The sequence below is a fragment of the Pempheris klunzingeri genome, chromosome 12 (assembly GCF_042242105.1).
Source record: "Pempheris klunzingeri isolate RE-2024b chromosome 12, fPemKlu1.hap1, whole genome shotgun sequence".
Classification (NCBI taxonomy): domain Eukaryota; kingdom Metazoa; phylum Chordata; class Actinopteri; order Acropomatiformes; family Pempheridae; genus Pempheris; species Pempheris klunzingeri.
In genome coordinates, this window is record NC_092023.1 from 1641482 (window position 1) to 1664607 (window position 23126).

General features: G+C 45.2%; 2 protein-coding genes across 2 annotated transcripts; both read left to right on the forward strand.

Annotated features, from left to right (window-relative positions):
• The first annotated feature begins 262 nt into the window (after nucleotides 1-262).
• mertka (c-mer proto-oncogene tyrosine kinase a) lies at nucleotides 263-13307 on the forward strand. The gene is made up of 19 exons (XM_070840858.1): nucleotides 263-370; nucleotides 1047-1356; nucleotides 1431-1531; nucleotides 1606-1776; nucleotides 4972-5058; nucleotides 5162-5277; nucleotides 5360-5549; nucleotides 6201-6346; nucleotides 8083-8218; nucleotides 8782-8932; nucleotides 9471-9559; nucleotides 9659-9754; nucleotides 10567-10647; nucleotides 10736-10828; nucleotides 10933-11051; nucleotides 11138-11247; nucleotides 11344-11503; nucleotides 12079-12215; nucleotides 12558-13307. Exons 1-19 carry the CDS (start codon nucleotides 289-291, stop codon nucleotides 13003-13005), a joined length of 2823 nt encoding a protein of 940 aa, XP_070696959.1. The 5' UTR covers nucleotides 263-288; the 3' UTR covers nucleotides 13006-13307.
• Nucleotides 13308-14202: 895 nt separating this feature from the next.
• Nucleotides 14203-22964, forward strand: tmem87b (transmembrane protein 87B). The gene is made up of 20 exons (XM_070841474.1): nucleotides 14203-14352; nucleotides 15224-15284; nucleotides 15371-15462; nucleotides 15562-15696; nucleotides 15783-15836; nucleotides 15985-16153; nucleotides 16256-16317; nucleotides 16725-16908; nucleotides 16990-17089; nucleotides 17172-17265; nucleotides 17864-17935; nucleotides 19163-19271; nucleotides 19404-19462; nucleotides 19544-19647; nucleotides 19734-19807; nucleotides 19938-20008; nucleotides 20189-20241; nucleotides 20365-20395; nucleotides 21355-21492; nucleotides 21526-22964. Exons 1-19 carry the CDS (start codon nucleotides 14203-14205, stop codon nucleotides 21394-21396), a joined length of 1716 nt encoding a protein of 571 aa, XP_070697575.1. The 3' UTR covers nucleotides 21397-21492; nucleotides 21526-22964.
• The last annotated feature ends 162 nt before the right edge of the window (nucleotides 22965-23126 follow it).

A 23126-nucleotide genomic window follows, 5' to 3' on the forward strand; every position in this document is an offset into this window, starting at 1 on the left:
CTGGTGTGAACCATGTCAGAGTCTCTGCGGTGCTCCTGCTGTGTCTCTGCTGTCTGTTGTTGTCAGTGTCTCGGTGGGTGTCCACACTCGGTCCCGCCTCCCTGGGATCCCTCCTCTGACGTGGTGCTGGAGGGGAGGGGGACAAAGTAAACTTCTTCCCCTGCAGCTGAAGCTGATTTCGGGTCAGCAGCTCTCCTCTCCAGCCCAGCCGAAGTGTCTCCGGTGGGGGATGTGTGTGTCTGTCTGTCTGTCGGACCTAGAATGAAGCCGTGGAGGAGCAGCGGTGCCATGGAGAGGAGGTCTCCCCCAGCGCGCCTCGGAGCCTTCCTCTGCCTCAGCCTGGCTCTCACCGTGGGGACTCCAGGCAGCGGTGAGTTGGACATTTTCTCGGACTCTGATCTGTGGAGCTCCTCTGCTCTGCAGCTGGACGTGATTTAAAACCTCCCAGATTTCTTCACAGACTTCCAGAAAGTCCTCCAGAACAGTCCTGAAAGAGTTCCGTGGATCTCACGGCAGCTTCTTGTTCATGGTGGTCTTAAACTGTGTCTCTGTCGGTTGTGGTCTGGAAAAAAGACTTTTGATAACCCACTGCAAACAAGCCATAGTGATTAGTTTAAGATCTATCTATCTATCTATCTATCTATCTATCTATCTATCTATCTATCTATCTATCTATAAAGGTTGGTCAGTCTCAGGTATTCTGATATTCAGTTAATCTGAAAAAGTGTTTTTTTTTCCAGCTCAAACTCCATAAATTCTTTGGTTCAAGTGTCTCAAACGACCTGCTGCTTTTCTCTGTTTAATGTGATTTAGATTTGAATATTTTTGAGCTGTAGTTTGAACAAAAGAAGCAAAAGAAGATCTCTGTTGAACAGACTGTGAACGCTGCTGTGTGGTGACATTGTAGATGGATCAGACACTTTCTTTGGTGTGAAGCACATCTGTCATCCATTATGCTGCAGCTGATGCACCAGTCTGTAGGCTGTGGTATATAATAATAAAGTATGATAATGATATGATAAATTGTGTCTCCCCTCTTAAAACAGCTCAGCACTCCAGGAGCCACCGTCCCACCAGGACCTCGGAGCCTCTTGTGATACCCGCTCGTGTTTTCAGGGTTTATCTGACCCCGGATCAGCTCAACCGGCTGCACTTCAAACCCACCGTGGGCACCATCCAGCTGTCAGAGGGCCACGAGGCCAAATTCAACTGCTCCATCGACATCCCCGACGCCAGGCTGGAGCCCACCATCCTGTGGGTGAAGAACGGCCAGGACCTGGCCCCAAACACGCAGGTGGTGATCAACGAGCTCCAGACCGGCACGGACGGGGGCACGGCGCTCCTCTCCACCGTCAGGTACGTGGCACATGGAGGTGAGACGGGGTGCGGTGGGCCGACCACGCAGACTGACCTCACGCTCTGTGTTACAGCATCAACCCGGTGCAGCGAGGGGATGCCGGCGAGTACAGCTGCAGACTGAGCATCGGCTCCACCACGGTAGAGTCTCAGCCAATCGTCTTGGAGGTGGAGGGTGAGTCTTTGGCACCTCTGGGGGGCATCCACCTTGTCCTGACACTTCCTCACACGTCTTTAACTGCTCTGCAGGTCTCCCCACATTCATCCATCAGCCGGAGGACAGGAACGTGACCAGAAACACACCTTTTACACTGTCCTGTGAGGCGGTGGGGCCTCCGGAGCCCGTTCAGATCCGCTGGCTGCGGGATGGATTACCTGATAGTAGCTTTTATAACTCTCCCAGCAGCTACCTTGTGTCAGGTGAGACACCAACCACACACTCTAGTTCCTCTCTAGTCTCACTGAGATCTGCTCAGTAACAGCGACACTCCTGATCCTCTTGACATGGTGGAAACCTCTGAAGAGAAGTGTCTCTTCTTGCTGTTCTCCTTCTCCAATGAATGATCAGACTGTGACTCAGCGTACGACTGAATGACACCACAAAGAAAATGAAGACATGCTTTCTGCAACATAAGATTCAGACTTGCTGCGTACATACAAGCCTTTTTCATCAAAGTGCCCTTTGATTAGGTGTTTTTTCCACTAGAAGAACGTCTGGCTAATCAAAAAAGCTGTGAAAGTAGTAACCCTCTTATCAAAGCACCTGATTGGTCTCACTGAGGTTAACTCCCTCCTGTGATCGACTGTGGAAACATTCATCAGCAGAGATAAAGGGGACAAAGCGTGGAGCGAGTGGTTTCCATTCTGTCTCGTCTCTGCTGCCTCAGCATCTGTGCTCTGCTTACTGCAATGAGATTTATCACCGCGGCCGGTGTCACGGGGGCCCCGGCTGCACCGCTCGGTGGTTACCGCCGGTCACGTGTCTGCAGCTGGTTAGCTTAGCTTAGCATGAAGCCTGGAAACTGGAGGAAGCAGTCTGGCTCAGTCCAGAGGTGACGAAAATGGGGCCAGGTAACAGGAAGTTACAGGTCTGATGCAGGACAGCCCATGAAATACAGAATTAGTGGGATGCTTTAAAATAGGGCTGCAAATATACAATTATCTTCTTTGCTTGTTCCATAAAGTGTCTCAGTTTGTCCGATCAACAGCCCAAAACCCAAAGACATGCAGTTAAATATCACAGGAAAACAAGGAAACAACAAATGTTTGAGAATCTTTTTTTTTATTACCAAAATTGTTCAAATATAACATAAAAATAATGTTTCAGTCCTTCAGTGATACTCGTCAGATGAAACTGGAATTTTCTTGAAATGATAAAGCACGTAGAAAAACTTTTTATTGCCTAGATGTCTTGTGAACGTGGACTCCCCCTTCATGCCCTCCTCTGCCGTCTTCTTGAAAGCAAACATTTGTGATTGAAGCGTAACCTTTCAGCTCTGTGCGCTCCAACCCTTCATTTTGAGCTCGCCGCAGGCTGCAGCCAGCGAGCGCTGACCCAGCCCGGAGCTCAGGGGTTAAAGGTTCAGAGCTGTGCTTCGGTCCAGTGTGTGCAAGGGCCTGGGCAGTATGGAGGGGGGAGTCTGTTCGGGGGTTGGCTCCGGGGACAAAGACCTCTTTCACAGGCCGGCCCACTACCCAGCAGGGAGGGGCTGGACACCGAGGCTGGCAGGCTGCAGGCTATCAGCTCTGTGCAGCACCAAACACTGGCACAACAAAATAGTTTAAACCCACGCAGTGCATGCTCGCTTCATGCAAACTACGGGTCCAGAGGCCCCTTTTCCACCAAAGCTGGGACGCCATGAATCTATCACAGTCATTATCATACAGTTCTCCTTCACATAGCTTGAGGTCAGGCCAGTGTACCTTCTAACAGAGAGAGAGGGAGGATAATGGGGATCTATTTGGGCTTCTTATCCACATTTCATTTCCCAATCTCTGTCAGGGCAGCAGCATAAGATCAGGTTTGTGGTGGGAAGGTGGACGCAGGTTTGCCGCAGCTTTAAAAAACAGACAGAGACCCGATGGAGCAAACGTGGTGCTCAGTAAGAAAGAGTGGAAAGTGGACGGCTTCGTTGTAACCTGACGGAGCAGCTTGGCTCTATTTGCTGCCCAAGTTTAAAAATGGAACAATAACAGACGTCTCCGGCAGCTCCCTCCATCATTTCTGATGTTTCCATTTGAGCGGCCAGCTCACTTTTTTTTTTTTTTTCCTCTTCTGGGTTGTTTTGTTTTGATTTTAAGTACAGTGAAAGCAGAAATGCAAGTGTTCTTTTTTCATTTCCTATTTTCCAAAAAAAGAAGACTTTGAAAATAATTGGTCTCTGAAATGAGGCACGAGCTTGAGAGTCTTTGACCTAAAATAGATTCTCTGTCGTAGACTCTGGGCTCCGGATCGGAGTGTGAAACCCCTCCTGCAGCATAAATCCACTTCTCTGATGTCATATAACAACATATTTTGGAAGCACTTCCACGTCATGCTGTCACTCTCCTGTAATCATGTTAAAATGCGGCTAAAACTGTGATTTCTAAGAGCGTGGAACTCACTCGTCATCCATTTAAAGATTCTCTCTAACATAAGGCTGCCAGTGGTGGTTTGACATTTACTGACTTGCCTTTTTTCCCCGCCGTCCCCTTTGCTCTTTGGTTAAACTATAGAAGAACGACCAGTTGCTTTTGCGAGCTCAGTGCCCGCCGAGTCCCGACCATCTGCAGTTTGAAATGAGCCGTGTGGTAATTACATTTGCACAGCTTGTCTGGAAAAGTGCTGATGTATTTGCACGTTTCTCTCGGAGCTTAAACATCAGTTTTATTGTGCTGTTTTGATCCCTCTGATCCAAAGTTTGCTCTAAATATTTGTTGTTCCCGTGAATGTTGCTCGCATGAATGATTCAGACCTATTTTAGGTTCTTCTTTTGTGCAAACTAATGTACTGGAGCCAGTTTCTGTGTGAAAAGTGAAGTGGCTCTTCACCCTGGCTTGGAGGTCGAGATATTCTTTAGAACGTAAACAAAACATCCCAGGTTTGGTTCCAGTCGTCTCTCACAGGCTGTTCTGTGATTAGCTTTGTGGAAGGGTTTCCGAGATAGAGACGCTGGAAAACAGAGCACAAAGGGGACGTTATTCAGCAGCTGTCCCAGTCCTATTCTAACCGGGCAGATCTGTGGCTGCTGAAAGACACAAATTGTTTGTCCAGGAAAAGAGACCCTGCAGAAGGATTGTTACCGCAGTACATCACAGTGGAGAGGCTCAATTTGAGCTGAGGCACTGCTGTGTGAACTTTTGAGGTGTAATAAAGGAGCGTGTCATCCCCAAATGTGTTTTTTTTTTCAGTTCAGTTTTTTCAATTCTCCTGCTTCTCCATTGAGGCTGACATGGCACATTCACCTTTTGAGCAGAAAGGACACACTCTCATTTTGTCCCCCCCCCCCCGGGATTGAAGTAAAATAAGGTTCATTTATCAAAATATTCAGTGCTATCTTGTCCTTGACGATCTGCTGTTTTGAGTTCATACAGCATTGACGTGCTACATTGTCGTTTCCAATGTGTTGATTGCAGGTGTGGACAAGTACACTCAGTTCAGCTGTGAAGCTCACAACGCCAAGGGTGTCACCACCTCCAGAGAGGCAAATATCAACATCAAAGGTAAAACTGGGGCTTATGGAGGCTGTTAGACATTCCAGTGTGTTTTCCTGCTCTGCAAGCTCCACGTTAGGGAGTTAATATGGGTTTTTATGGTGTTTTGCAGTTCTTCCCAGCCCCGTGTCTAATGTCACTGTGCTGGAGAGGCAGTCCAACAAGCTGATGTTGAGCTGGAGCCCTGGACATGATGGTTTCTCTCCACTAACCAAGTGCCACGTCAGGGTGAGCCCCACGTCTGCACACAAACGGCGATGTGGCTTTATGTCCCCAGATCGATGCCCACATGCTCTCTGCTCTGTCTAAGGTTAAAGAGGTGAGTCGGAGGAAAGGGGAGGTGATGACCACACGGTTCATCAACGTCACTGTGCCGCCTTTCCACTGTGACGTCCCCGGGCTGCAGGCCATGACGTGGTACAACATGAGCGTTTCCTGCAGCAACGAGGTGGGAGCCTCTCCCGTCGCGATGTGGATCCAGAGCAACACCACAGAGGGAGGTGTGTGAGTACTTCAGGGTCCTGGGAACAGTTTGCAAGCTGAATTTGCAATCGCAGGTTGCAGAGTCACGCACCAGTAGCACACATACACGTCTCCGGCTGTTTGAATTCAGCAGGCTGAGACTGAATCTGCCTTGAAACCCATCGTGTGTCTTTACTTTCTCTGTGTTATGCTCCTGATTCCTGTTTGGGTTTCAGGAATGTAGCACTATGTAATTAGCCTACTAGATTCAAGTCCAAAATGTGCCCAGTGTAATCCTCCTTGGAGCAGCAGCGTGTAATTCACAGAAGAGGAATAACGACCTGCTCTGCTCACAACAAGCCTCCGAAAAATGTCATATCCTCTGAATCTCTTCTGTTTTCCTGAAGGGTCACATAGGAAATAGGAGTGGCGTAACTGAGAAAACACGCAGTGCCTACTGGGTGTAGCTGCTTTTCCTTCCGAAAGCCACCACAGAGGATATTTTAGTTGAAAGATTTGATACACAGTGCCAGGAAGTGACCACATACCAAACTGTAATCAAAGACTTCAGTCTCACTTTTCTCTTGTCCTCTTTTTGTTTTTTCAGCTCATCATTTTATACAAAGTCTCTGGATTCTGTTCCCACTCGTGACGATGTCTTAATCCCCCGTTTCTTGTCACATTCTCAGTGCCATCAGTTTACCCCCGAAATGTCACCATGAAGCTGAATGAGTCATGGCTGGTCATCAGTTGGATGCCTCCCCCAGATGATAAGATAAATGGCATCCTGAGCGGTTATGATGTTATCATCAGACACGGCACACACGTGAACAAGGTGAGTCTGGTGGCAGTGTGGTAATTACAGAGTTAGACTTCTGCTTTTGTTGTTGTGAATATATATATATCTATATATATATAGATATATATATATATATATATAATGTAAATGATCCTCAAAATATAAATCAGTAAGGAAATTAAAAAGAGATGCACATAAACGGATTTAAAGGTGTAATTGATTATTCAATTCTGGATAATTTGGGGTGTCCATGGTTACCGTGGTAACAGCAGGTATGGTTCAGTACTACCCAAAGCAGCGGTGACACATACACAGCGTACAACCATTTCTTCCATGCATCGTTTACATGAATCTCTTGTGAACACTATAGAGAAACAATCACTGAATGTAATATGAAGTACAAGTGAAGACATGTGTTGTATGAAAAGGAGCAGGAGGTAAGTGTACGTGGTGATTTGTGAACTAAACGTAGTAGAAATACATTCACACACACACATATCTGTATGTACTCCCTCCTGTACACTGCATGTTGTACATGAAGTAACATGAACAATAGCTCATTGTGTTATCTGTGAAGTTTCTTTTTTTCTGAGAGGGAGGGAGAGATGTTTTTTTTTTTGACACTTTCCGAGTAATGCATGACTAATATGAAAAGAATGAGTTTTGAATTTTGGGAATCTGTGATCCTCCCTTTGTCCTGCCCACTGAACCAGAGGTCAGCTTCCCTATTATCTGCAAACAGCAGCTTTTCCGCTCCGCACAAGAGTGACCGAAGCAGGGAAAGTCATGTACGACGATGCTGCACGGTTTATTCTAATATCGTCCTCTTTATATACATCGAGCGTCCGGTGCGTCGCTCCGTCATGCTGTTTGTGCATCACCGTGCTCATGTGTACAATAGTGTGTTTCCTGTCCTTCCTGTCTGTGTCGTAGTTAAAGGAAGCTGATGGTGTGAAATCTGGTAGTCAGTGTTTTTCTTTCTACAACATGTGGCCTTGAGTCATCACAGAGTGAATGGACTACGAATACAGCAGGACTTGTACAGGCTCAAATATCCGTACGTGTTGTCCACTCATTTGGTGATGTCATTACACACAAAGGCTTTGTGAGAGTGGCGCTAACTGGAAATGTGCACAAAGGCAACTTGACTTACACTCAGACTCACCTGCCTCCACAACACGGGGATAATCAGTCAGTATCGCTTCTGCAGTTGTGTGTTTCATGGCGAAGTCATGGTGTGAGCGTTCGTTGTTTTCCGGACGTTTGACCACATCTCGGCTTCTGTTTGGTGCCACAGACGCGATGGACTATTAATCATGGGTTCAGGTTTCCCAGTCTGACAGTCAGCACATTGGCAAAGCAGAGGAACCCCAGATGCTGTGAAGGGTTGTGAAATACAGGGCTCTGTCTGTCACATGTTCCCTCCCTCTGCAGCACATGAGCTTATCTAGACAGATTGTCAGTCCGTTTCCCTTTTTCAGAAGGTAGTTTCATTATACATGATGATCGCCGGTATACAGCTGGGATTTTCCAAAAAGGTTTCACATTGTGAGTGACTGCATAATAACAGGGGGTTTTTTTATAGTGCAATAAGTGAAAAAGAGGAAAGACGGGACATGCAGCAGAGTTGTTGCTGGATTTGAGATGTTGCACAAATGTATAAGATGTTCCTGAGCACTGTTCCTCCAGAACGTCCCCAAAATATCCATGAACTTTAATGAACAATTTAAACTTCTACATTTGAATGATCCGTGTTGTTGTGTCTATGTCAGATCCACAGATACACCACCATGGCCGTCGTACCTGTGCAGGAATTCAACTCCAGCTACAGCGTGGAGGTGGCTGCGTGCACGCAGGCAGGGAGCGGCATGGTCAGCCCACGGGTCTGGCTGTTTGTGCCGGAGGACAGTAAGCTGCTCTGTCGACTTATCTCATCAACTTTTAGAGTCCAGCCAGCATAGATCAGACAATCTATTGTGGCATACGAGAACAACGTTACCGCCTTTAATAGAATAGACCCGGTACCTATAAAGGTGGATTGTAATAACTTTCATCTTCATCACTTCTAAATTTGAGCTCCTTATCAATACAAAAACTAAAAATGTTCCCTCCAGCCGCGGCTGTAGTTTCTGTTTAGTCCTAATTCACAAAGGTTAGCATGCTTACATTAGCACGACCACAACTTGACAAGCTAGAATTATCTTGGACTTTTAAAAAAATATAGTTTGTAAATTAGGTGATTGTTGGGAAAAATCATTCTTTAATTTTCAAAGCATCATTTGATCTGCTGCCTTCACATTGATCTTATCTATGGTCATGTTGCTAGAATCCTAATTTGGGGGAAATAATAAACGCACTAACATGAGCTGAAATATCCCACAGGCTCTGGTGATATAATTCAGATAACTAATCATGAATATTGGATATCCCAGACTTTTGATCATGCTTATCATTTCTCCCTCCTGTCTCAGAATCGGTGGTGTCCCCGTCGTCCAGCCCTGACACCGCCGCTCCAGACTCCCTCTATGTTGTGCTGGGTGTGGTGTGTGGCATCTGTCTTCTGTTGATTATCCTCTGGGGGGCTATCTGTGTACACAACAGGACCTCTGACTGCTGGTTTGGGTATGCTGACTTTGTTGTGCCTCCTGTGCAAACACAGTGTTGATTTAATTACCGAACCTGCTCCAAGTTTGAGCGTCTTATCTGTAGAATTGCTATCAATTACTGCATTTGTGACTCATTTGCCTGCATGGCTCCTCTTTACTTTGATATAACAACATAAAGGATGCAGTTAATTTTGCACTGGCTTCTGGGGGTGTCGAGGAATCTTGTAGTAGGACTTGAAAAACTGAGGACTTCCGGACTCTGTTAATAAACGGCCTCTGCTTCCCCTTAATCACTATTGTCTGCACATGGGGGCAGTGATAACTGTGCAGCTGCACAGGAAGACAAAAAACAGCTGTTAATTCTCTGGAATTTATTATCATGAAGTCTGTGACTCAGTGCTGCTCCTCAGGATACGGACAGGAATGTGTCACAGGCTGCAGCTCTCATAGGAAAACAGAGTCCACCAGCTCAGGGGGCTTCGGTGTGGTGACTGAACGGTAATGACGTCTAACGGGAGGACGTGTGTTTTGTTTTTCTCTGTCTCCCTCTGCAGACTGGGGATCAGAGGTGGAGAAAAGCTGCAGCCCGTTGTGCAGTACAAACCCCAGAGATCCTACAATCGATCCGCCGTAGGAATCACACGTATGTTTTTGAATACACTGACCTGCGTGCAGACATTTGTGCTGCCAGCTAAAGGCACGATTTTAAATTCACAATAACGTGAGTGGGTCCTGTGTGCAGTTGGGAACCTCGGCGTGAGTGATGAACTCCAGGCCAAACTGCAGGATGTGATGGTCACCAGGAGCTTGCTCTCCATCGGGAAGGTTCTCGGAGAAGGTGAGTGAACATTTTAATTTCCACGTGAACAAAAAGGGTTTTCTTTATTTTCATTATTTTCTACATTGTAGATTAATATTGGAGACATCAGAACTATGAAGGAACACAAGTGGAATTATGTGGGAAACAAAGACGTGTTAAATAAGCCAGAATATGTTTAATATTTTAGATTCTTTAAAGAAACACAGTGGACAGTCCTGTTACATTACTGCTAATCCATATTATGGTAAGAACCACTCTAGCTCAGTAAAAGACAGACAGTCCATCACTACTTTAAGACATGAAGGTCAGTCAGTCCGGAAAATATCAGGAACTTTGAATGTTTCCTCAAGTGCACTCGTGAAAACCATCAAACGCAGGAAAGAAAGACCCAGAGTTCACTCTGCTGATCAGTTCATCAGAGTCAGCAGCCTCAGAGACCACAAATTAACAGCAGCTCAGATTAGAGCCACAGAAACGCTGCACAGAGTTCATATCTACATCAGGGCTTCTCAAAGTTTTCATGACTAAGTGCTAGTTTAGGAATCTGGCAAACACACACACACATAAATAAAAATGTTCAAAAGTCATTTATTTATTAGTTAAGATGTCAGCAGAGAGAAAAGAGAGAGAAGTTCAGTTAAAGATGTTTATCATTTACCATATATCACAAAAACTATATCATTGAAATGAACTGCAGATAATTAAGATATAATATGTGCCTTTCATTTCATGCTCAAAATATTTCTGACGGGTTCTGAGGGCTGCACTTTGAGAATCACTGCTCTGGATGAGTTCAGATAATAAGACGTGACTCTGTTTGGTGTAACCAGGTGAGTTTGGCTCCGTGATGGAGGGACACTTAAGGCAACCAGACGGAACATCTGACAAAGTTGCTGTGAAGACGATGAAACGTGAGCTCTCTGTCTCTGTCCTTTGTTCATCTGTAAAGTATAAACGCAGCAGATGTGACAGATACATTTCTCCTCTTCCTCCAAACAGTTGACAGCTTCTCCCAAAGGGAGATTGAAGAGTTCCTGAACGAGGCGGCCTGCATGAAAGATTTCAACCATCCTAATGTCATCAGACTGCTCGGTGGGACTCTTTTAAATACTCCAGGCTCCCACTAATCTCGTCCCTGCTCCATTTTAATTTGCAGATCCTAACATTACTTGTGTGCATTGACTTGTCCTCTTCAGGCGTGTGCTTGGAAGTAGGCGCAGGACATTTTCCCAAACCAATGGTCATCCTGCCGTTCATGAAATATGGAGATCTCCACAGCTTCCTGCTGCGCTCACGCCTGGGAGAGAGTCCAGTGGTAAGACTTCAGCCAGGCGCTGACACACATACATTATCATCACTCTAAACGATGCTAACACAAGTTGTTGTGTGTTTTTCACACAGTTCCTGCCCACTCAGACCCTCCTGAAGTTCATGGTAGACATTGCTTTGGGTATGGAGTATCTCAGTGGTCGTAACTTTCTGCATCGTGACCTGGCGGCTCGCAACTGCATGTAAGCTGCAAGTATAAAGTGAAACCTGTAGAGGACCGTCTGCTACTTCAGGAGCTTTATCTTATGTGCATGTCTTGTTTTTTTATTTTCCAACAGGCTGCGTGACGACATGACGGTGTGTGTCGCAGACTTTGGCTTGTCTAAGAAGATCTACAGTGGAGATTATTACAGGCAGGGCAGAATAGCCAAAATGCCTGTGAAGTGGATTGCAGTGGAGAGTCTGGCAGACAGAGTTTTTACAGTGAAGAGTGACGTGGTAAGAACCTCCATCTGCTCCTGCCGCTCAGTGTATGCTGTAACGTCACCAGAGGAACAAGTGGCCCCTCGGCTTCACTGTGTATTACAAACTAATTCACACAGCTCGGGTTACTCAGCGTCCTTTAAGGGTGCGATGGAGAGTTACTTAATTGTAGATTAAGGTCCAGTTTGATATTAAACACGGTGCTAATAAAGAACCTCTGTAGTGGTTTCAACTACTCAAAGAGCTTTTAAACTACATTCACACAGGAGGAATCTAAGTGGAAGGAAGGAGACTGTTGTTTTCACACATTCAGGGCTCAGTGTCTTCTACAGGAGCTGGGGATCGACCCCCTGATCTTCTCAGTGATGGACTGTCCCACTGAGCCACAGCTGCCCATCAGAATAAAAACCATGTTGTTGGCAGAAAGTCAGACTTCATGAAGACGTTTGTCGAATACATTCACACAGTTTTGCAGTGGAGTGCCAATACAGATGTGGATTTTTAGCACACTGTTGTGATTATTAGAATATTTCTAGATTTAAGCAAATTTAAGAAACTGTCACCTGAAGTTGAGATTCTGTGTCATGCAGTGGGCGTTTGGCGTTACCATGTGGGAGATTGCCACACGAGGCATGACGCCGTACCCCGGCGTCCAGAACCATGAGATCTACGACTACCTTCTAGAAGGACACCGACTGAAGCAGCCAGCGGACTGTTTGGACGATCTGTGAGTGCTGCTTCTTCTCGGCACACATGTTGAAGTTTGACTGTGTTGGACGTAACGACAGCAGACAGACTGTAAAAGGAGAATTCGTCTAAACCACAAACCGCTGTGTGCTGCAGCAGCTTTACTGTAAACCACACGCTGCATGTTGTTTTATCACTTGAAGTGCTGATGTGCAGTACAGAGTTTGTTCTGTTCTCCTCATTTAGCAAACATTAGTGTAAAGCTTCCATTTTTAAACCTGGACTGCTTTGCTCACTTGCTAATGTTGTTAAAATGTTATGTTAGCCTCTCACTAAAAACATCAGGGTTTATTAAATGAACTAATTTATTTTCCTGCCTTAGGTATGAGATCATGTACAGCTGCTGGAGGGCCGATCCGCTGGACCGACCACTCTTTCCCCAACTGCGAGAAATGTTGGAAAAGCTGGCAGAGAAGCTTCCAGAGTCCTTCAGCAGGGACGATATCATCTACATTAACACCAGCTTCCCCGAAGAGGACCCTGATGAAGAACGTGCAGAGCGTCCCCTGTTCACCTCCTCGCCCTCCTGCAGCCACCCGGCGGCAGAGCGCTCCGTTGTGACTGCAGACATTCACGGCAGCCTGGAGGATGAGGAGGACGAGGACAGCGATCGGTACGTGGTGGTGATCTCCTCCGATCCCTCCCTGAGATCTCCTGCCCTGGACGCTCCTCTTTTGTCGAGTGATGCTTTAAGTCAAACACGTGGAGACGTGGCCTCTGATGTGACGACTCCAGATCACAGCTCCAGTGACACTTCGCTCCTGCTGTAAAGATTTGGTACCCAGCAATAAAACTGTCAGCGAGGTTCATACTAAGCACGCTGCCTCGTTGCACTGGGAGCGCCTGGACTCTCTGAAGTATCGTCGAGAGCAGTTTGTGCTTCACATGGCCAGCCGACGTGTCTGTTGATGTGCGTCCACATCACACATGTTCACGCACACGTTCCATAAGCTTAAGATACACTGAACTGTGAAATTCTTTACTGTACTTTGTGTTGCAATGTAAATATAGATGTATGCAGAACGTTTATAAAGTGATCTATTGTAAAAAAAACAAACGTGATTCGTATTTTCACATTGAGAGCTGATACTGAACGTGTCAGTATGAATATTAAAACCAGGACGTCCACTTAAGCATCGCAAGAAGAAGTTCTCACGCTAAAGAATATATCATCATCTTATTCCTGAAAGTAAACGGCACAAACACACTCAGAAATCCGATGGCAGTGCCTGGTAATGTGCTTTACATTGGAGCTGCAACAATTCATTGATTAATTGTCAACTATTAAACTTAGATTTGTAATTATGTGGAAAAAAAGCTTCTTAAATGTGGATATTTTCTGGTTTCTTTACTCCTCTAGGACAGTAAAACTGAAAATATTTATTTGTAGTTTGTGGACAAAACAAGACATTTGAGGATGTGGTCATGGACTTTGGGAAACACTGACTTTTAGACATTAATAGACCAAGCAATCAATTGATTAATCAATAAAAAATCGTTTAATAGTCTTTAGTTGCAGCCCTGTTGTAGCCTAGACATTTAGTCTGAGTTGAATAATCAGAATTAGAATAATCAAACAGTGATTGTGCAGTTTACACTGGTACTTATGTACTGTAGGCAGTATATGAGTGAAGCAGCATGGTCTTCAGCTGAGGGACCTGGACAGGATCCAGTATCCTGGTCAAGGTCCCTGCAGGTCTGAAGTCCAGCTGATAAGGAGCAGCTAGTTCACCTGCAACAGAAAAACGCACTTTTATGGGAGTTTTTGAAAAAGGTTTAGTCAGTGTGATGGAAGGCTGTGCAGTAGCAGGCATGTCTGGATAAAACCCTGTGTTGTGTGCTGGTGAACAGCAGGTACAGGTGTGCAGGTGTGGCTCTGCAGGTATCTGTCACTCACAACCGGATTCCTCCTCCAGATGTTGCGTTCACGGCGCCTCCTGCAGGTTGTGTTCAAGCGCACAACGAACATGGCTGCTGCCTTCAGGATGGGGACGTGGAGCTGTCCGACCAGAGGAGTTTTCTACCCGTGGGCAGTCCTTTTTCTAGTTTTATCCACGACCATTAATGCGGCTGCTGCAGCACCAGAGAAGGGACTTTGGACAATCACAGTTGTAAATGTAAGTGCGCTACTGGAAGCACTTAAACCTGCCGGGTAACTGCTGCACCGGCTAGCTAGCGTTAGCTGGAGCGTTAGCTGTGTAGCTATCAGCTGTGAGTGGGGTGTCAGTCGTACAACCTGCCCTTCATTAATGCTGCCACGTTAATCCTTTTTGGCTGCGACTGTCCGTCCTAAATAGACTTGGATATGATAAGCCTGCCGAAAGAGTGCGCAGGTATGTGGTTGGCTAATTAGCATTAGTTAGCTGCAGGCTAACTAACAGCTAGCAGCTGAAGTTAGACAGCAGCTCTAGGACCATCTGCTCACTAGCTCAGGAGAGAAGCCTTCATGTCTAATCCTGGAGCACTTCAGAGGCCACATCCCGGTTAAAACTGTGTGTTCAGGCTCTGTTTTATGTCCTTATGTCTAAGTCATTGTTGTAATACTCAGGAGAAACACCCTGAGAGCTGATTTACAGCCCAGCTCATCAGCACTAAGGCACAGCTCCCCTCACCTCATCAAGGAGAGCCAGAGAGCCTTGATCAATAATTCAGCTAGAGACAAGGTTCAGATTCCCTCTGTTGTTGTATCTGGTTGCAGGGCACCTGTCAGTCAGTCAGTCAGACAGACAGACAGACAGACAGACAGACAGACAGTCATGCATATTCACACCTGTGCACAAACTGTAGTTTCTGATTCATGCCAGAGCTTCTTCCATCTTCACTAACACAGACAACCTAATGGGGTTTGAACCCTGGAGAGTACCGACCACTGAGCCCCCGCCCTGCCTGAAGGATGTATTAGTTTGCCTTACTGATTATATATTGATTAATAAGTGGAATGACCCTCTGTTGCGCTCTAGTTTCTGAACCTTACTCGCTCCTCCGCAGACCTCCAGACCTCTGCTGTTAAGGAAGTCCATGTATACAGACACTGACATTGAATTAAAAGGTAAGACGGGGAAACTGTGCTCGTCACAAAAACTGTGCTGCTCTCTGTTGCTTGTGTTTCTCATCTCTTGTTTGTTCATTGTTTAGTTGCGTCTTTCTACTGTCCTGTGGAGTTGACCTTCACTGTTCACTGGTATTTAAAATACTATCCCTGTCACAATGAGTTCAACAACATTGAAGTAAGTACGGGAGCTTACAGCCACACAAACGATCAGACGGTGTGTCTGCCTGCACCTGATCGTACGCGAGTGCTGAAACGTGTCCGTCACTGTCTCCAGGAAATGTATGAACGAACCCCTCTGAGCCGCGGGGAGGGCCTGGATCCCAACCCCCTCGGACAAGGAGAGTACATCGAACACCTACACGGTCCTGTGAGCTGTAAAAGTGGCCTGCGCTCCTTTCCGATGCTCAAAGTGGGTTTGTTACATTACTCTCCTCGACGTAGTCACGCTCTTAGCATCTCCCTCCCAACGCCCTGTAACCGTCTTGTGTTTTTCAGAAAGCCAAAGCGAAGCCACGTCCAGTCGGATCTCCTGCTGCGGGCGAAGTGCCAGTAAGACAGCAGAAATGTTCTTAATGTCTAAGTCAGGGTTGGCAGAGATTTAAGGAACAAGACAAACATAATCTTCAGTATTCGAGAGTTTGTTTCACATGCATAGTATTAAAAAAGTGAAAAACTGAGTTAGTTTTTAATGCTGCAGGATGAAAATGACACCAGCTGGATAACGGAGGAGTACGACGACGGCACCGCGAAGAGCAACAGCTTGAAGATCAAAGACAACGTCATCGCCACCACGTGGAAGGACGGGCCCTACCTGCTGGTCGTTAAGATTGTGTCCAGCAAACAGGACGCCAACTGGAATCTAACAGGTGAGGTGACGGGCATGGAGGAGTGACTTCCCCCTTTCAAAACCGCCAGAAACAAATTCTTAATGCGTTTGTTTGTCTGACGTCTGGATTTTGTTTTTCCAGTTAACGTGGTGATGAAAGGCAGCCATGGCTACATCTCTGTCACAGAATGGCCTCTCATGATTGTAAGTATGACAACAAACTGTAATATTAATGTACAAACACATATTTGTTCATTAATATGTGTCTATAATTACTTCCTGACTCCGATGGAGGGTTGTGTTTTACTGTTTTTGGTTCGTGCTTAACATAAATGACAATAGAGGGTCAAAATGTGCTGCTTTTAAAGGGATAGTTCGCCTAAAACACAATGAAACACTGAGATGTCGCTCTGGTCAGCCCAGAACAACATCTGGATACAGACCCGTTCAAACCTCAGCAAACCACACTGACGTTGAGAGGGAAGTCAGTACAGAAAGAAAACGAGGTTTTTGGATGAACTGTCCATTTTTCTGGAATCTGGTCTCGAGCTAATGAAGACCAGCTGCTCCCATGCGTGTTTATAGTCTAATCCTTCACTGTTGGTTTGCAGTTCTACATGGTGATGTGCATAGTGTACATCCTGTACGCCCTGCTGTGGTTTATCTGGGCGGCGTGCTACTGGAAGGATCTGCTGCGGATCCAGTTTTGGATAGCGGGGGTCATTTTCCTTGGGATGGTGGAGAAGGCCGTCTTCTGTGCCGAATATGAAAACACCAACGCTGGCGGCTCTGCTTGTGAGTGTCCACAGATCCTCACGAAATGCTTGTGAGGTAGTGAGAAGTTTGGTTTTTGAATGTTTTCTTGTTGCCTTTTAGCTCCAGGCTTGTTAATCTTTGCCGAGCTGGTCTCCGCCCTCAAGAGGACTTTGGCTCGATTGCTCGTAATCATCGTCAGCCTCGGCTACGGCATCGTGAAGTATGTCACCGCACTTATTTCATTATACAAACGCAACCAGGCAAACATATTCTACATTTTCTTTGTGTGTCTTTGGTTTCAGGCCTCGGCTGGGCACAGTGATGCACAGAGTTGTGGGGCTCGGCATCCTCTACTTTGCCTTTGCTAGCATTGAAGGTGTCCTGCGAATTACTGGGGTGAGTTGTGCTCTCTGGTTATTTAAATAACATCTATTCTTATATTGTCCGACCAACAGTTGTTAATAACACAATGACAACAGCTTGAATCAGAGGAAAGCAAACAGATCTCATCTAATTCTAACCAGCTAGTGTTGAAATGATTCGTAACCTGATCTGATTAAATATTAGCATCATTAAAGCTGTGTGGTTTGTTTTCAGATTGTCTTCAGGTAAAACTGACACCACAATTTGTGCATTTTCTTGATTTTTATTGGGGGGGGGGCCAAAAAATGAAGGGTCGAGACAATGGCCCCGTTCTCATTACAGCAATTGTTCTGGCTGTGTTTGACTCCTGCTCCATCTGGTTCATATCCTTCCAGTGTTCTCCTCGATCATCAGTAGTCACAACACAGTACGCTCATCAAGCAGCGGAGTGGATGTCTTAATAATGAACTGAGCTCAAGTGATTTTGATTCTTGCTTTTAGTGTTGGATGATTTGTTGTTTTTTTTTCTTCTCTGCACTTTGGTGAATGGTTCTATATTTTACCGGCTATGCTGCCTTTTTATTATCCTTCTTCCTCGTGTCCTCTGGTCCTGCTCTGTCCTCCCTTCCAGGCGAAAGACTCTGACTTGGCCCTGCTGGCCAACATTCCCCTGGCTCTGCTTGACTCCTCTCTCTGCTGGTGGATATCCTTTGTGCTCCTACAACCTTTCCCTGTACGGTTCCCCTCTGCTCCTCACCTCCTTCACATGAGCCCACATCAGACCAGGCCATTATTATTTCATATTTCCCAGATAATTGGCAGAGAGTTTAACGTACAAAGTCGGCAGAGAGCATCAATCACTCGTCCTCCGCTGAAATGTGGAACAGCTCATTTTCTTCTGGTTGATGGTTTAACTGCTCCTGACATCCATCCTCCATCTTCACTGCTTCTTTTCTTGCACAATCAATGCCATGTTGCTGTGTTGCCATCAGTCTCCACCTGAGCTGGCAGATTAATTTACAGGTGGTGCCATTTAACCATGATAGAAATATGGGTGTCACTAGGGTGGGCGATGTAGATAACATTTGAGTTGTTGGACACCCAGAGTTGTTAAAGCGATTGTTCCCACTCACAGGACATGTAGTCACACCGCCCGACCCCAGGTACCACGTGTTTTAACACCTTGTGCTTTAAAGGCAGGTCTGCAACTAGTTTTTAGAAGCACATTTTGTTATATTGGTTGAAATACTCATAATAGACGGACAGCAGTCGAGAAATGAAATACTTTGCCTAAGAAAAGAAAAACAAATCCATTGTCTGCAGCTACCGCAGGACTGTATGACACTCATCCAGCCATGCCTGTCTACCTGCGTACCTGTCTGTCTCTGCATGACCAGGGTCTTCCACAAGGCTAAAGCTAGAGAGCTCAGACACCCACTGAGCCGCAGGACATAGAAAGAGCTGCTGCTCAGTGACAGACTGTTGCTTAGTGAGCTAGCAGCACAAAGTTCAGCCTCTGAGCCCAGTGAGCGGTAACGTTAGTCAGGCGGTGCTCATGTGTTGTGGGGGAATGGCACTGAAGAGCAGCCTGAGGGGGGGAGGGATGTTTTTGTTTTATGTTAAAACTGTAGTTAGTTTCTCCAATGTTGCAGCCCCTTCCTTTAATTCACCTGTACATCTATGATGTAGCCAATAAAGTAAAAACAGATGTCCACATTATTAGGTACACGTAGTCAGGACTGCCAAAGTGATCACTTTATGTGTTTTAATTATATGTGACAGGCAGGACTATGTAATGAGCTGGATGTATAAAAGTGTATAACTGCAAAGAAATGATGGAAAACATTATGTGTAGAGGTCCCATGTGGAGATTAATTTGTGGTTTGGTCTCTATGATGTCTGTTGCTCGTTTACCTTGACTGCCACTAACATCTTTGTCAGTCTGGCACAAACCATCAAGACTCTGAAGCTGAGGAGAAACCCCGTCAAGCTGTCTCTCTACAGGCACTTTACAAACACATTAATCTTCGCAGTCATTGGTAAGTGGCACGGCACGGCACGGCACTCATTACCTCCTCTTATTTGTGTTTTCACCCTTATTAAAGCTAAAGTTTGCACAGAGCAGAGTATCCTCTACTGAACCTTTCCCTTTTCTCCCTTTTCCCCCTCAGCTTCCATCATTTTCATGGGCTGGACAGCGAAAAAGTTCCGGCTAGCAGACTGCCAGTCTGTGAGTAAAGTTTGGCAGATTCATCAGTCGTAGCTTTAAAAAAAGGTGTCTGCTGATAATCAGCCCTGTTTTTGTGTGCAGGACTGGATTGAGCTGTGGGTAGAAGATGCTTTCTGGAGGTTCTTGTTCTCCGTTATCCTGTTTGTCATTATGTTTTTATGGAGACCATCCGCAAATAACCAAAGGCAAGTAGTGCGTTACTCCAGACTGTTAGATTCACCGTTATGAGCTGAATTAGGCACTTTATTAATCACTAAGTCCACGTCCACAGGTACGCCTTCACTCCTCTCATTGATGACTCTGACGACGAGGAGATTGAGGAGTTTGTCACCTCTGGAAACATCGGTACAGTAACATCATGGGAGCGTTGCTTTGATCCAGAACACTGCACACATCTGCAGTGTCTAATAGTCTCCTTATATTTACTTTATTCTTTCTTTACCATGTTTTCTATTCTTTGTTCTATTCCCCACAGCAGATGGAATAAAGTTGAGAGCATCTAAAAGTGAGACGAACGGCACAGTGAAGCCTGCAGACACAAACCCAGTCAGTATCACAAGACAACACCTGGTTCTGTATTGAGCGGTTTAAATCAGTGTGGTTTATTAAATATTGAACACATGTAATAAGAGAAGCTGTCTGACTTTAGGAAAAGCAGCTGTACTGGTGTCACACATTTCAGCAGGTGGCAGTATTTACTTATCACATCTTTTTCCTCTGGTCCAGGATGAAGACTTGAACTGGGTGGAGGATAACATTCCCAGCTCTCTTACTGATGTGTAAGCATCCTATCGAATGAATATTTACTAATCCAGCAGAGTGGTTTTATATAGATATATATATATATCTGAGGCCTTTATGATTCTAACAGAGTCTCTCTTTGGTCCTGTTTGTCTCTACAGAGCTCTACCAGTCCTGCTCGACTCAGACGAGGTAGGAATGACTTCATAATCTACGAAACAGGAGCCACACACAGCCTGTCATTTCTTTAATCAGAGACCATTTGTCCAAAGACGCCAATATGAAAGAATGATTGATTCTTTAGTGAATTAGGACCGACTGACCCGTCTCCTGCAGCGGGGGTGTCCAGTCTTAGTCCTGGTGTGTGTGTGCTGCAGGAAGAGCAGTACTCTGTATTTAAAGAGTAACTAATCCAGTCCTGCCCACTAGTGGTGACAATATCGTACAGCAGTGACGCTTCGCGGCGGTTCAGTATCACACTATATCACAACCGGGTGTGGTCATACGCTCAAGTAAAACGTTTAGTGCCACCAGCAGGTAAAAGTGACAACAGTGGGTTAGCATTATTAGTGGAAGCATTAAAACTGTGACGGTTATGAGCCGCTGTGTGAGAATGGAAAGCTGGAAGCTGGAAGAGTAGTTATCCTGCTTCATCTGGTCAACAGGCTTCTGATGTGATACGATAAGATAAACTGTATTAATGAGACAATGAGTACAAGAAAATAGATTTAAAAATATAAAAAACATAAATGACAAATACACTGTAAACATAAATACACTGTATTCTTGTCAGTAAATCCAGTTTCACATTGTGGATTGTGTGGAATAAAGTGGTTATAGTTATAGTGACAGTGGTGATGGTGACCAGTAGTGCTGTATTATGTTGAATTGGAGATGGAAAAAAGGTGGAATACAAATCCATATTCACACATCATGCACACCAGTGATCATCAAATCATCACCAAGTGCTTAAAATCAGGAACATGAGAAAAACAACACTAGAAAAGAATGGAAAGCTTGACAAGCGAAGCTAAGAGGCTAAAACTAAATGAAGTCCTCTATAGTCTCAATAAAAGTACGAGGCACTGACCCAGTTTTCAGGGGATTCCTGTATTCTGGATATAAATGTGTGATTGTGTGTTATTTCCCAGGAAATCATGACGACCAGGTATGAGATGTCAAAGCTGGAGTGAGACAAAACATTTGGACCCATCGGCTGAAACGGAGGAAAACAAAGCGGCGGCCTCTGACTCTGCAGCAGGGTCTCCTCCTGGGTATCCAGTCGGGTGGTGGTCACGGTGGTGGAGGTCACGGTGGTGGAGGAGGTGGAGGAGGTGGAGTGCCATTTACTTTTTCAGGGGATCTTCCTGTAGAGTCACTTCTACGCAGGGCGGAGCAGGTTTAGGGGGACCTCGGCTCATTTCCTCATCTTCTCCAGAGCAAAAGGACTCTACCAGAGGAAAACTGTCTCTTCACTGACCAACTGGTTCACTATTTCCCTCATCCCATCAGTTTTGAGCCTTTCTTTCCAAAGAGAATGTTTAACTTTATATGAAGTGCTGTATTTATTTCTGTTATGTTCGCGTGAATTAATTTTCAGAGAATCAAGAGCAGTGGGCCTCATGCATGAACATAAAGCGTCTATTTGGGGGTATCTAGATATTATTGGTTGGTTGTGATAACATAAAATGCTTATTTATGATTGGGGGGGGGATTATTTACAGGTCTTCTTTCCTCAGTAATCAACACTAAGACTCATTTATCAGTGACAGTTTTTCTGCCAGATAAGAAACAGAGAATTTGACCTCAAAGTGTTTATTGATCCATTTCTAACCAGATCTTTCTTTATATATAAATATATATATAATTGTGAAGTTTGCAAACGTTATGTAACGGAATGTATTGTATGATGTGACTGAGTGTCTGAAGCAAAAGAATCTGAAACAAGAAAACTTAGAAAATTCACACACTGGCTTTTGCTCTTATGCACTTTGAAGACGAAGGCTGCGTCTGCACGCCGTTCCTGTATGAGGCCTAATCTGTTCAGGTAGCTGAGAACAATATGTGTGAAGGTGTTGTTCACGTCTCGGATCGAAGCCCCCCGGCGTCCTCGGTAGGGACACGAGAGTGGCGGAGCGCAGCCAAGTGATTTGTACAGTTTGAGTTGAAAGGTGTAGGAGTCGGGCTGGCGGTGGTGTTTCTGGTCTGCTGTGTGTAGGTGGGCCGCTCGTGTGACTTCTGAAATAAGGAGCAATATACTGTATGTATATTAATGTGGATTTCGTTATTTATTTGTGTTTCAAGTGTACTTATAAGTTGTTAAAGTGTGTGTTTACAATGTGTGCTTCCATTTTTAAATCCATGGGACCTGATTAATCTCTGTGTGTGTCGGGCGAAGAGCAAACTGCAGCTCCTGAACAACATTAATGTTCTTTCACGTCTTCTTGACATGTTTATTTTTATGTATTTCATGTTTTTTTTTTTTAGATGGCTGTCCTGATGGTTTTGTCAGAGTAATTCTTCATGTGTGCTGTCTTGCGTAAATGTAACAGCAGGACTTGTAGTCTTGACTGTCGAGGCCATCCCATATTATGACACATTAGATAAGTTATCTGGTTAACACAAGCACAAGCCGATCACTTTTGGGTTTATAATGTCACTGCTCCGTTCTCTTGAGGTTGGAAACTTGGAATAATTGTGCTTTTGATGGCAAGCTGTCCTCCTGTTACATAAAGCTGCAGACACCTGCAGGGGACCTTGATTATTTGTACAGATTTTGGCTGATTCCTGTTATTTCATAATTCCACAGGTGGAGAGGTGTCTGGATAATATGACTCGCCTTTTTTATGAGTGTCACGAAGAACTGAGCTTGAACTTTTAATACCTGAAGTTTTCTCCTCTCTTCCTTCTCAGGAAGTGTGCG

Excerpts from the sequence above, each read along its gene's own strand:
- mertka (XM_070840858.1), top strand. The coding sequence starts at position 289 with ATGGAGAGGAGGTCTCCCCCAGCGCGCCTCGGAGCCTTCCTCTGCCTC. Across the intron at positions 1,532-1,605 it reads AATCGTCTTGGAGGTGGAGG|GTCTCCCCACATTCATCCAT; the intron begins GTGAGTCTTTGG and ends ACTGCTCTGCAG. Across the intron at positions 10,648-10,735 it reads TGCTGTGAAGACGATGAAAC|TTGACAGCTTCTCCCAAAGG; the intron begins GTGAGCTCTCTG and ends TCCTCCAAACAG.
- tmem87b (XM_070841474.1), top strand. The coding sequence starts at position 14,203 with ATGGCTGCTGCCTTCAGGATGGGGACGTGGAGCTGTCCGACCAGAGGA. Across the intron at positions 15,463-15,561 it reads ATGAGTTCAACAACATTGAA|GAAATGTATGAACGAACCCC; the intron begins GTAAGTACGGGA and ends CACTGTCTCCAG. Across the intron at positions 16,154-16,255 it reads CGCCAACTGGAATCTAACAG|TTAACGTGGTGATGAAAGGC; the intron begins GTGAGGTGACGG and ends TTGTTTTTCCAG.